The sequence below is a fragment of the Zerene cesonia genome, chromosome 16 (genome assembly GCF_012273895.1).
Source record: "Zerene cesonia ecotype Mississippi chromosome 16, Zerene_cesonia_1.1, whole genome shotgun sequence".
NCBI classification, from domain to species: Eukaryota; Metazoa; Arthropoda; class Insecta; order Lepidoptera; family Pieridae; genus Zerene; species Zerene cesonia.
Window position 1 is genome coordinate 8,673,813 of NC_052117.1, and position 13,443 is coordinate 8,687,255.

General features: G+C 39.8%; 1 protein-coding gene across 1 annotated transcript in view; it reads left to right on the forward strand.

Moving 5' to 3' along the window:
* LOC119833076 (thyroid adenoma-associated protein homolog) overlaps nucleotides 1-13,443 on the forward strand; it is a 21,425-nt gene that overhangs the window by 3,651 nt on the left and 4,331 nt on the right. Inside the window, exons 6-22 of the mRNA XM_038356949.1 lie at nucleotides 175-392; nucleotides 2,105-2,289; nucleotides 2,914-3,095; nucleotides 3,642-3,816; nucleotides 4,119-4,274; nucleotides 4,527-4,720; nucleotides 5,003-5,117; nucleotides 5,470-5,612; nucleotides 6,851-7,021; nucleotides 7,557-7,715; nucleotides 8,069-8,144; nucleotides 8,780-8,976; nucleotides 9,558-9,696; nucleotides 10,010-10,366; nucleotides 12,180-12,308; nucleotides 12,725-12,844; nucleotides 13,322-13,425. Coding sequence (XP_038212877.1) covers nucleotides 175-392; nucleotides 2,105-2,289; nucleotides 2,914-3,095; nucleotides 3,642-3,816; nucleotides 4,119-4,274; nucleotides 4,527-4,720; nucleotides 5,003-5,117; nucleotides 5,470-5,612; nucleotides 6,851-7,021; nucleotides 7,557-7,715; nucleotides 8,069-8,144; nucleotides 8,780-8,976; nucleotides 9,558-9,696; nucleotides 10,010-10,366; nucleotides 12,180-12,308; nucleotides 12,725-12,844; nucleotides 13,322-13,425 — 2,820 coding nt within the window. The remainder of the gene's footprint in view (nucleotides 1-174; nucleotides 393-2,104; nucleotides 2,290-2,913; nucleotides 3,096-3,641; nucleotides 3,817-4,118; nucleotides 4,275-4,526; nucleotides 4,721-5,002; nucleotides 5,118-5,469; nucleotides 5,613-6,850; nucleotides 7,022-7,556; nucleotides 7,716-8,068; nucleotides 8,145-8,779; nucleotides 8,977-9,557; nucleotides 9,697-10,009; nucleotides 10,367-12,179; nucleotides 12,309-12,724; nucleotides 12,845-13,321; nucleotides 13,426-13,443) is intronic.

Consider the following 13,443-nt stretch of genomic DNA (forward strand, 5'->3'; position numbering starts at 1 on the left):
GAAGCAGATATATGGAACGAACTTCTCGTGCCGTATTTCCAAATAGTTACGATCTAGGGACCGTCAAGAAGGGAGCATATTCTTAACTAAAAGGATGCCAACACATCCTGGCGTTGTGTCATCACTTACCTGTTCTGTTTCAATACCTCTCTCTCATAAAAAATATATTTTCAGGATGTCTGCACATTCTACATTCACACTAAGCGTCACGCGCAGTCTCGTGCAAATCAGCAAAAGTCTAGACAAAGCAAAAGATCTGGGACTAACACTGATAGACAGGTTGTTAGTATTTGTGTGGTCGCATCTTGAGCACTATATGGACAGCGTGAGGCACCTGACGGCGCAAATGTTGAATAATATTGTTAAATATTCTGCTGCTTTGAAGAAACAAGGTTTGTTACTTGGAATATGATATGCTTTTGAGATTGTTAATATTATTATCGTATATATGCAATGTACTTTTGTATAGAATTTCATATTATATTTGTGTTTTTTTAACACACTTTGATTATGAATTAAAAGGCATCGCTTTAACTGATAAATTACCAAGCCTATATTTTTCCTATTACTTTTCTTTTTTTTTGGTTATGATACTTTTTATTGAATAATTTTGAAAATCAATAACATTCAAATTTAAAACTGTTTTTTTTTTTTTTTTTTTTTTTTTTTTTTTTTTTTTTTTTTTTTTTTTTTTTTTTTTTTTTTTTTTTTTTTTTTTTTTTTTTTTCGAGACCTGCAATCAGTCGCAAGACTATAAGCAGATGAGGTGATTAGGATTTCAATACAAATTTTATAGGCGACGAGACCAGTGCCTCGTCTGTCTCTTAGAATACATCCTTCCTTTTCAGCCTTTTTGCCGTACAGGAAGGGTTTATGAGTTCGTGGGCAAGGGGATTGGGGTGACACGACAGGCGATCAGCGTATTTCTTTTTATATTTCTCTATTTCTTCTTGTACAGTCGGAACATTTTAATATTTATGAATCTCCACATTTTTGGAAAACCAGGGGGCACTTGTGATGGTACGCAGGATGTGATTCTGGATACGTTGAATGCACTTTATGTTGTTATTGCTGGCGGTTCCCCATAGAGGAACACCATAGGTCCAGATGGGTTTTAAAACTGTGTTGTAAATTAGGAGCTTATTATCGACGGATAGGACTGAATTTCTACTCATAAGCCAGGATAGGTTACGAAATTTATAATTTATTTCATCTCGTTTCTTCTTTATATGGAGAGCCCAGGTAAGTCTCCGGTCCAGCCAAAAGCCCAAGTACTTAACATATTCACTACCAGGTAGCATATCATCGCCAAATTTTACTGGGGGGCAGTTTCCTCTTCTTAGAGTAAACGTAATGTGGGTCGATTTCTGTGGGCTCGCACGAATGCGCCACTTCCTCATCCATGCGTAGGTCTTATCGAGAAGGCGTTGGAGTTTGTTACTAGCCACTGTTTGGAGGTTATCTATAGCGAGATACGCTACATCGTCTGCATATGTTGCAACAGCGACGTCTCTAGCTACAGGTAGGTCTGCAGTAAATATGTTGTACAGAACGGGGCCGAGGACTGAGCCCTGCGGAACGCCTGCATTTATTTGACGGAGCGAAGATCTGTCCTCTCTTTGTTTCACTCGAAAAAGCTTTCCTTCGAGGTAGGACTGGATGATGAGATAAAGTGAGTGTGGAAGATGTTGTTTCACTTTACACATTAATCCCTTGTGCCATACTCTGTCAAACGCTTGTTGGACATCGAGAAATGCCGCAGAGCAGTATTGGTTCTTTTCAAAGCAGCTTCTTATCTCTCGATGAACTCGGTGCATTTGCTCTGTGGTCGAGTGCTGTTTACGAAATCCAAATTGATGAGCGGGAATAAGTTCGCAGTTGTCCATATGTTGTTTCAAGCGAACTACAAAGATCTTCTCCCATAATTTTGAGAGAATCGGTGTTAGACTAATTGGACGGTACGAAGCAGCCTCGTGGGGAGATTTTCCAGGTTTATGGATCATGATAATTTCTGAGATTTTCCATATCTTGGGAAAGTATGATAGTCTAACTCAAATTTAAAACTAATTCAAATAAAATATAAAATTTATACATCTATTTGCAGGTGATGATACAGCTGTTAACAACATCTTCACAGCACTCAACACGCTGGACAGGCATCAAAAGAGTTTCTACCTCACACTCACCGCACTCACTAATGAGTTGGGTGCGAGTTACGTGATGGAAGTGTTCCCCGATATTGTGGATGATGTTATGTGCATGTTGGACGTGCAAGCGGTACAGGCTAGTGTAAGTGGGAAGTTTCTAGAATATTAAACAATTTCACAAATACATAATTTATACGAACACATACCTTACTCCCTAATGAGTCGGGTGTGAGTTATGTGTTCGAAGTCATTCCTGATATAGTGTTAGGAAGGAGGCCAGTGCGAGTGGAAATTCTTAGAATATTAAATAATTTCTTAAATTACTGTCCACACACACCTCACTCACCAATAAGATAGATCCGAGTTATGTGACAGAAATGTTGTTGGATATAGTGATTAGGAAGAGGCTTGTGTGGGGGATGTTTCTAGATATTAATATAAAATTACGGTGTCTTTTTATCAACTAAAATCACTTTTTATACAAAACTTATTTGTGCTTCATTATTTCCCATAGATTTACTTCTCAATCGACTTAAAAAATTCAATTACACTGCATTTATTTCTTTGTTACCTTAGAACTTTCGACTGAACGAATGTTGATCATTTTTTATTCGAATGCTTGTGCCTCCCGTGTGGTAACATTTAAATTTGTCCTAGCTCTGACAATTTTAAGGCGTTTCATATATTTTTGTTAAAAATGTTTATATGTACCACACCCACACACCCACTCACCCACTCACCCACTCACCCACTCACCCACTCACAGGCGCGCACGTGCCTGTCGGCGCTGGCGCGCGCGGGGCGCGGCGGGGCGGGGGGCGCGGCGGGGGCGGGGGCGCACGCGTGGGTGCGCGCGGCGCTGCGGCACGCGGCGCGCTCGCCGGCGGTGCGCGCGCTCGAGGAGCTGCTCGCGCTCGCGCTCGCGGACGCCCGCGGCCTCGACTTCGTGTGAGTACCTCCTACTGAATTGCGCAAGCGAGAATCCCCCCCTCTTTTGATTGAGGAATTCTACCTTTCTTCCTCCACACGCGTTTCGCCATCGGCTCAACAACATCATTATCATCAGCTCATATATGTTGCCGCTGCTGGAACACAGGCTTCCTATAAGGGTTCAGGCCGTAATCCACCACGCTGGCCAAGATGGCAGATGTCACATGTCGTCTAACGTTTTGATTTGCCTTTGACCGTGTCGCTACCAGGGTGAAGCTTCAAGAGAAGCACGCGCCCGTGTTAGTACGTCGTAGTGGCCCTTCAAGCTAACATCGACATTCATCACAAAAAAAAGGGTTGGTTCAATGCATGACCAAATTTTTTGCAGGTGCAGTACACACTCAAAAGATAGATAGGTATGAGTTTTTTTTTTTTTATCGCCTAGCAGGCAAAAAAAACGATTGTATGAAAAACTGGATATGCTAATGTTTGTAAATTAGATTTTTTATAAACTTGTTTTAACCGAAAAATACATGTACTCATAAACTATATTTCAATTTACAGTTTACCCTACATAAAGCAATCTACCCAAAACGCGAGCGATCTAAAATGCGTTCTATTGCTGTTGAGCGTAGTGCGAAAATCGCGTGGACTGGATCAACCCGACACCGATGAAATGTGGAAAGGTGTACTGAGTTACGATGTACTGGAGAATGCAGCTGTTGATGCTACGGATGAGGTGAGAAAAATATTTTTTATTCCGTGTATTTGTATATCTGTTTGTGTCCACATATTTCTCAAATGGTTGTTACATTTTGAGAATTTTTTTTATATTCTACAGTCTAGTCTATGGAGATTCTTTTTGGCTAGACTTTATGCTCTATGAAATATGAGTCAGATTCTTTGCAAATATTGTATCTAAACATATCAAATTCTTATTTAAATAACCAAAATAATGTCTTTATTTTCAATGCAATTTTATCTATACCTTTCACTCACTCACTCGGTTGGGAATTTGAAAGTGTTTTTAAATGATTTCAGACTCGTATCCTCTCATTATCATTGATAGTAGAGTCGCCGAAAACAACGGAAGTGTTCACGGAAAGGGAACTGGATTTTGTGCTGCACTTCTTAAAGTACAACTGCAATGCGCAGGCGCCGCATTTCAGACAGCTCATGTTGTCTCTGCTCAAGAAGGTAAGGGTACCATTAAATTAATAGTTGTTTTTTACGATAACTTTTTTCGTTAAATTTTAGAGTCAGACGGCATCTATCATGGGCACTCCCGTGGAACCAGCAAGAAAGTAGTTGAATATTTTTTTTTACTAATAAAATTAATATGAAACAAAATTTACCCATATGGTCACGAAAAAATAAAACGTTGATCTAGTTTATTGTTGTGTAACTACTATTTGAAGGTAGTTTAGTTTTTTATTTTTGTTGTCATAGTTCGTAAAACGCCTAGAAGACAGTTACAAGGCCCTCAAGCGCACCTCCAACATCGACTACTACCCTCAATTCGTCGAAAAGCTTCGGGAACAATGTTTCTCGAACCTTCTCCGCGGTGCCAACTACAGTCGCCGCTTGGTCGCGCTCCAGACGCTGAGCTGGATTGATGGGCTGGCTTTAGATGGGTATCAGAGGTTAGTTGTATACTAAGTATGGCTCACACTTTATTTTGTAGAATATATCTTAATAAACCCTATAACGTTACGTTACGTAACGTTCCGTTATGTTTGGAATATTTTCCCGGCTTATTATGAAATTTTTACACTATTTAGAAGTTACTTTAGTACACCTTGGTATGGCCACTTTTTCATTGCTGCTCCACTTGTATAAGCCATAGTGTGATGTTATATAGCCTAAGGCAATCCGAATATATTCAAAACAAATATAATTTTTCAATTCTCACTATCGTCTTACAGAATATGGAAGGACCTCTACGTAGAAAGGCTGCTGGCTCACTTGGAGGACAGTTACGAGAATAACAAGATATTGGCCCTGGATGTCCTCGACAAATGCCCCAAGGATATGTTTCAGGTGACATTCTATCACATAAACTCATATTTAAATTCATGAAATGAACTGGAAAAATGATGAACTCGTTTTTGATTGATGAACGGTAGTCTATTGACAAAACTACATTCATGAGTGTCTATGACATTTCTTTTCTATGGATTATATGAAACTGAGACAAAAAATAAATAACTTTCAGCTTATAATTTAGTCGTTTGATGATCTTTAGAGGATTTTGTGTCATTTGTTGTATTAGATACTGTTGGGTCCGGCTTCATCCAAAGTACATATAGTATTAGATTATAATATAAGAAATTCATTCCACGTATCCAGAGCACGAGAGCAATACTTAAACCTCCATACGTGTATATTCCAGAGGGAATATGCGACGAGTCTCAAAATGGCGGACATCTTGGCCGAAGCGTCGTCGGTGAAACCAACCGACTGCACCAGCGCGGCCTACAAGCTGCTGCTGCTGAAGCAGCGGTGCCCTGAATATGTCATCGCCTTGGAGCCCTGGTGAGACCCTTACCTGCCACTTTCCACCACTATATTGAAAACGTGAAGTGTTTGTGTGAGTGTGTGGGCGTATGTCTGTCGAAAGATTCGGAACGCTGAACGGATTCGGATGACTGCTGGTAATGATTTTTTATATCTTCGCTGGCAATGGAGCTGGTGGGTCGCCTGAGGGTAAGCGCTGCCACCGCCCATAATCAGTTGGAGAGGCGTAAGGTTGTTTGCAGACTTTACGCTTTTATAAATGGATTGCCGACTTTTAATTGAAAAGGGATTGAGAAGGGTTTGACGAGTGGAATAAAGGAGGGGACTGGGAGGGGTAAGGAAAAGAATGTTTATTTATTAAGCCACGACAAGAGTGTACTCATACAATTAAGAGTAATTAAATGTAAAAATGAAAAATGAATAAAAAGCCTTGATATATAATATACAACAATTATTACAAGTACGGACAAACTTAAATTGTTACATTACAGTTACAAACAGGCGCAGCTAGTGCTATATATTGTTGCAATTTTGTACCGACTTCAAAAAAGAATTCAGGGAAATTTGGGTGAACCGTTTCGATGATTACTATAGTCATTTGAAAGCTGGTGCCTCCATTGTAGTGCTATTTAAATGTAGTCTAGGTCTGACTTATTGAAGGTGATTTGTGTTTTCTTTTTTCAGAATAGTTATCTATATTATTAATTTTATAAAGCTGAAGAGTTTATTTGTTTGGTTGAACACGCTTATCTCATGAAGTACTGGTCCAATTTGAAAAATTCTTTTAGCTCATTTATTGTGGAAAGCTATAGGCCATATATGTACTACGGGCGAAACCGGAGCGGACAATTAGTATCATACTATTATTATTATTATTTTTTTTTTTATGTCATAGCGGGCAGCTGAGCTGGTGGTTCGCCTGGTGGTAAGCGATCACCACCGCGCATAAACATTCGCAAAGGTAGTACCTCTGTGAATGCGCTGCCCGCTTTTATCGGGTAAGGGAAAAGGAAAGGATTAACGACTGGAAAGAAGGAATGGACTAGGACGGGTGAGGAAAAGGAAACGGACCTCCGGCTCCCCCACTCACCGCACGAAACACAGTGGCATGCCACTATTTCACGCCGGTTTTCTGTGGGGGTGTGGTACTTCCCCGGTGCGAGCTGGCCCAATTCGTGCCGAAGCGTGCTCGACTCCCACAATAAAGATATTTTTGTTTATTATACGTTAGTTACATAGAAACTCATATTTTTCAGCAAAAAAGAGCAACCGGAGAGGGTGTCCTACATTCTAATGGGCCGGTTAGTGTCCCAATTGGACGTGCAGCTGGCGACGTGCGGGCGCAGCGTGGTGCGCGCCGCGCGGGACGCGCCCATGTACGGGCTGCTGCACTGCCTCAGATATCTCGTACAGGGACTTGATGCTGGGTGAGTGGAAGGGTTTTTCTAACCGGTTGAAAAGATTTTTTTTTTTGTCGTGGGTATCGAGATTTTAATGGCATCTTTATAATCTAACTAGCTGCGCCCCGCGTAAGTCCGTATCTCGTAGGAATATCGGGATAAAAAGTTGTCTATATGTTATTCCAGTTGTCCAACTGTCTACGTACCAAATTACATTGAATTCGGTTCAGCAGTTTTTGCGTGAAAGAGCAACAAACACACACATATCCTTACAAACTTTCGCATTTATAATATTAGTAGGATGGGACTAGCTGCGCCCTCGGCTTGGGACGTGTTAAATTCGGAGTGGTTTAATAGATGTTATTATACATATAAACCTTCCCCTTGAATCACTCTATTTCATAAAAATCCGTTGCGTAGTTTTAAAGATCTAAGCGTACATACATACAGACGCGATAAGCGACTTTGCTTTCAAACTTACATTCAAACATGCAAACAATAGTTTTCCTTCTATATTGCATTTATTTACGTGTTTAATGGTAAATATTTATATCAATTTCAGAGCAATATCCTCAGACGGGGATTGGACGGAATTAATACGGCGCATCATAAGCGTATGTCTGTCCGTCAATAGCGCAGTATCGGGTGTGGTGAACAACTCGTCGCCGGAAGGTCATTTGCCCATGGACATGGGCAATGTCGTCACCGACCATAATATGGCGTGAGTGTTTTATTATTTTTAACCGACTTTGAAAAGGGTTGGGTTTGATGCGTTTGTTTTTATGTGTTATCGTGACTACTAGGGTTATGTGCTACCGTTTTTCTTTGTTAAATCTAGTAGAAACTTTATTGGTTTGATACCTGTTGATATAATTGACTTTGTTAAAATTTGTTTTAGAAAAAACACGTTCAGACGAAAAACGGGTTTCAACGGTAACACATATAACTTCTTTATTATTAGCTTATTTGCTTAAATTTACTGAAAATGAAGTTTCATTGTAATTTGGTTTTTGTGTGTTTGTTTGTTTTTGTTTTGCCTTATTCTATGATTTAATTAATTTGTTCCCGTCATAGTAACGCGTGTTTACAAGATGGCCGCCCAGTGACGGCGCAAATGGTGCTGCTGTGTGCTTGGAGATCCGTCAAGGAGGTGAGAAACAATGTATTATTTACTTTTTCTTTGAAAAAGTTTTAAAGGAAAAAGAAAATTGGTCGGGATCGTTAGGGATTCGGGATTCATCGGGATTCAAATCCGCGCCTTATTGTCATACCGTAACAACGCTTCGCCTCCCGACCACCCGTGATCCCGCCTCAGGAATCGAATTTGATCTTCTCTTTCAATTTATATGCCTAAAGAGGTGTTGTTCCTTCCCAATAAAAAAATATTATCATTCGCTTTGAGAGATTTTTAAAGGATGGCATACATTTTTGATTACGAGGCTGGTTTCGAACCTGCGTCTTTTTCTTTTTATTAAAGATTTGTTTTCTATTCTTTGAAAAATTTTTTATTCTTAAAATAAATTTTAAAACATTTCAATTTAGCAGGCATCGTTCCATTGATACGATATTGTAATTATTGAAATTATGCGATTCGACATTTTATAGAATTCGGTGGTTATCAGTTTTTACAAAATATAAAAAAACGCCATCTCTATCTTAACTGATGCAACAGATTATTAAAACACAATTGATATCCGATATCCGACTGTAAATAATTTTTTTCCTCTTTAATAAAGCACAATTGATATCCGACGGTATCCAATTACCTCTTCTCTTCCCTTCCAGGTGTCGCTGTTGCTGGGCGCGCTGACGTCCCGCCTGGCCATAGAGGGGGAGGGGGGGGCTGGTGGGGCGGGCGGGGTGACGCTGGGCGCCGCGCGCGTGCGGGCCGTGGGCGCGCACTTCGCGGCGCTGCTCGCCGAGACGAAGCACCGGGGCGCCTTCGAGCAGGCCTATGTGGGCTTCACCATGTTCCTGACGCGGTGGGGCTTCGCCTTTTTTCATGTCATAGTGGGTAATTGAGCTGGTGGTAAGCGAGCACCGCCCGTGGACAGAGCAGAGGCAGAGTGGGAAGGGTGAGGAAATGGAAACGGGCCTTCGGCTCCCCCACTCACCGTATGAAACACAAAGCATGCTACTATTTCATGCCAGTCTTCTGTGGGGGGTTGTCTCGTTGGTTTGAGTCTCGTTGCGAGTTGTATGTATATATGCTTATATCTTTAAAACTGCACAAAGGATTTCGATTGTTTTTTTTAATAGATAGATGGATACAAGAGGAAGATGTATAATAACATCCATTAGACTGAGAAATTTTGGCGGGATTCGAACCTGCGTCTTTTTGCCCAACCTTTATTAAACTACTATGAATTTAAATTCTAATTCTTTAAATTCTTTCCATTTAAAGCATCCACGCCAAAAGCGATCCCCGGATCGAATCATCAAGGTGGAGATATCTTCAAATATAATTACAACGCAAAATATATAACTACATGTCTACTGTAGAATTCCATATAAAATAAATTCCATGTTTTAGACTACTATAATATTAAAAAAAAAATTCCAGCCTGTGGCGCTGCCGCAGTCCCGAGCTGCACGAGCTGCCCAAGCGTTGGCTGGAAGAACTGCTCGAGGTCATAGAAGCCGGCCACAACGACAAGCTCTGCGCCACCAGGCGTAGCGCCGGCCTGCCTTATATGATACAGGTATGCTGTACTATCTTGGGCTTAGCCTCTCATACACTGAGTGGATCATCCTACTTCCTGCTAATATTATAAACGCACGCAAAAACTACTGAACCGATTGCAATGAGATTTGGCACGTAGACAGCTGGACAATTGAAATAACATATAGGCAACTTTTTATCCCGACATTCCTACGGGATACGGACTTACGCGGGTGAAACCGGGGGCGCAGCTAGTATTTTTATATTTGGTTAATTTGGCTCTTTTTTAACAAAAAAAAAAATATATTTTTTTCATCATTAGCTACTTAAAAATAAATGTATTTTCTCCACAGGCGTTGGTTATAACCGAGCTGAAGGTGACCGGCAGTTCCAAAGGTCTCACTCGGTGCATGCGCCAGCTGCTGCGGCTCGCCGCGAGTGGGACTGAGGATTACAGGGGGAGTGCGGTTGGAAGTGGGACTGAGGATAATAGCGGAAATACGTTTGGGAGTGGGACCGGGGATAACAGTGGGATTTCAGTCGGAAGTGGGACTGAGGATAAGAGTGGGAGTAGGGCGGAAACTCGTGCGCACTGCAGCAACATCCTGCGCGCGCTGTACCGCGACGCGGCGCTGGACGACGCGGTGGCGCCCTTCGTGGCCGACGGTCTGGTGCTCGCGGTCAGCGGGTTCGATGCCGACACGTGGTTGGTGAGTGTGGATACTAAACTATACAAATAAATACAATAAAAGCCTTTTTATGTATAATCGATAAATCTGACTGTTTAAAGTGTGTCAAATCGAGTCTATAGAAGTCGGTCACATACTTTTCAAGCTTTTGCGTTTAATATCAGGAGGATTATGATTCATTGCATAAGAAAAGAGAAAAAAAAAAATTAACAATTAAGCATAGTACACCATTTGCGGGACCCTGTACAATATATAGAGTACCCTATAGCTTTTTGTACACAATTGGGATTTTGAAAAAAAAATTTTTTTTGATTTGTTTTATGTATTTTAAAACTTTATTGTTAATAATATTGATATTTGAAATAAAAAACTTTTAAAAAAATTTTTCAATAAATTATAAACAATTTAAAATTGATCAAATTTATAAAAATATCACGTGACTGTAAACGCACCATGATTGGTCACCATAATTGTGACGTCATAATGTTGTAGCTACGTACGTAACAGTACGGCTTATACTGGATTCAAAAATGACTAGACAATAATATTGAAAATTTATTGCTAAAAAACGAGTTGTTAGTTGGTTCCGATTACCTATGTGTGATAAAGGATTTATTCAGGCAAAGTCTGATAATATTCCTGATGTTAGTATTTTTATGATAACAATTTTTTTTTAAATGACGTTCGGCTTAAACCTGCTGAAGTTCAAGGTGCCAAGGCATCAAGTAAGTCTGTTAAAAAATAATATAATGAATAAAAATATTTAAGTATCTACTCACCATTATATTAAATATAATTATTTATTTCATAAATTGTAGAGCATCGCGTGAGAGTTCTAGCGACAAAGCTATAGGTTATGTTCAACTAAGTGGTAAAAAAATATTTGTATTGTAAAACGACGGGTCTGACCAGAACACCGAGTTCGGAGTAAAGCTTATTCAGTTACTTTAACTATTGATGAAAAGTGAAGAAAAATTCAGGATGTTCAATGCCATGACTGTGCAGCTTTCGCGGGTAATTTATATTCCTATTAAATTTAAGTTGTTTGATGTTATCAGCAATAAAATCTTTTAGATTATGTCTACAGGTGGTTGCAAGCATGCATTAGCATTACTTATGTGGACCCATCGCAGAAGTGAAGGTCCGACACCAACAGAAGTCGATTGTTATTGGAAAGAATCGCGATTATCAGGCATATGGTACTGTTACAAAATATATTGAAGCAGAAAAACTGTCAAAAAAAGTCTAATGCTCCTGTTGAAATTTTTTCGGATAATTTTAAATTATAAATTTAAATTTTACATTTTTACAAGAAGTTACTGAATTTGAAACATTTAAAAACATTTTGTCAAGTTTTGTTTTTATTAGACATTTTCAATATAAATTTAAATATTTTACAATGACAACAAATTAAATAGATCAAAACACTGTACTTATTGTTTCTATATCAACTGCAATGAGTGAAAACTAACATTATGACGTCACACGCGCTCGGGTTTGTTCGAAAGCTGTCGGCGCGTCTTCGGTACTGGATTCAAAAATGAATTTTTATATTGAAATAACTTTTGAATTATTGCGAAAAAAAAAATAAAAAGATAGTTTTATTATAAAACTTATATATGATCTTTCTATTAATCACAAAAAAAAATTTTGTTCAAAAACCCAATTAATATCAAAATAAAATCCTTACATAAAATCCTCATACAAAATTTCGTCAAAAACGGTTCAGCGTTTTAGGATTGGAAGCGTAACAGACAAACAGACAGACGAGAGTGAATGTCGCATTTATAACATAAGCGGGGATTAAACTTGAAACCCGTCGGGCGTCGCACAGGAGCGCAACGCGGCGACGCTGCTGTTCAGCGCGCTGTGCGGGCGCGCGTTCGGTGCGGCGCGCCCGCGCACGCGCATGACCGGACGGATATTCTTCCTGCGCTACCCCAAAATGGCCGACTTCATGCTGGTGAGTGCGCGCGTCTTGTGCTGTGGCCCGAGACACCCGGGTGCGGGGTGCGGGGTGCAGGGTGCGGGGTGCGTTGCTAGTGTTGGAGGAATTTATGCTTGTTGCTATAAAAGAATAATGGTGCACACTACACCAGTTAATTTATTGTCGGTGGCCATTGCATCGAACAATAACGAACTTGTGTTTGATTTTCGTGAGTATTATGAATTTAGAAATTAATGACTTTTTAACGGATTTTAAACGTGATTTATTCATATACATATGCTTTATAGCGTCGTCACGGCGAAATTTCTAAATGAATAGGATCAATTTAAATTCAAATTCGATTTATTGCAGAACATATTATACAACAACTAAATCTTAAAGTATATTATAAGTACAGTGTTCAAAGAACTTTCTGAATTCAATGATTACAGAATAAGCTAAACGAAGCGAACCAGAGCGGTGTGTTAGTCCGCCAGTCCGTATACCCGGTACTGCTGTTGCTGGCAAGACTTTATCCATCTGCTTTGGAAGGAACCGTGTCCAATATTAAGGTGCATATATCTTTAGTATTTATATTATGTCTCCTCCTAACTGTGGGTTAAGAGTTTTATTATCTATATAAAAGTAAGGAAATTTTAAATTTCTAAATGTACTTTTTCTCTTTTTATATATCATTTTATATGTATTTATATTATATGCTACGTACGCACCTGTTATTATTTAGTGTATGTATGTAGTGCATATGTACCTTTTCTATGTATTTCAATAATTTTTTTGTCTTATATGAATTCTTTTATATCATTGTATATAAAAACGGATATCCATACAAATGAAAACAAACTGAAACCCAGCGTTATGCCGACCGTATCGGCATAATATATTATGCTGAGTGGCCCCACCCTTTGGGTCGCCACAATAGTTATTAGATTTATATAAACTCTTGTAATTGCTTTTTAGTTTTTAAGTCTGCAATTGATCTTTTATTTTATGTGTGTTATTTTAAATGTATATTGTATACCCGGGTACAGTTGAGCACGTTCGTGCCGCGCGTGGTGCGCTGCGGCGCCAGCGCGCTGCTGCGCGTGCGCGAGCTGGCCGCGCGCGCCGCCGTGCCGCTCGTGCCGCCGCTCCTGTACGTTGTCGCGCACCA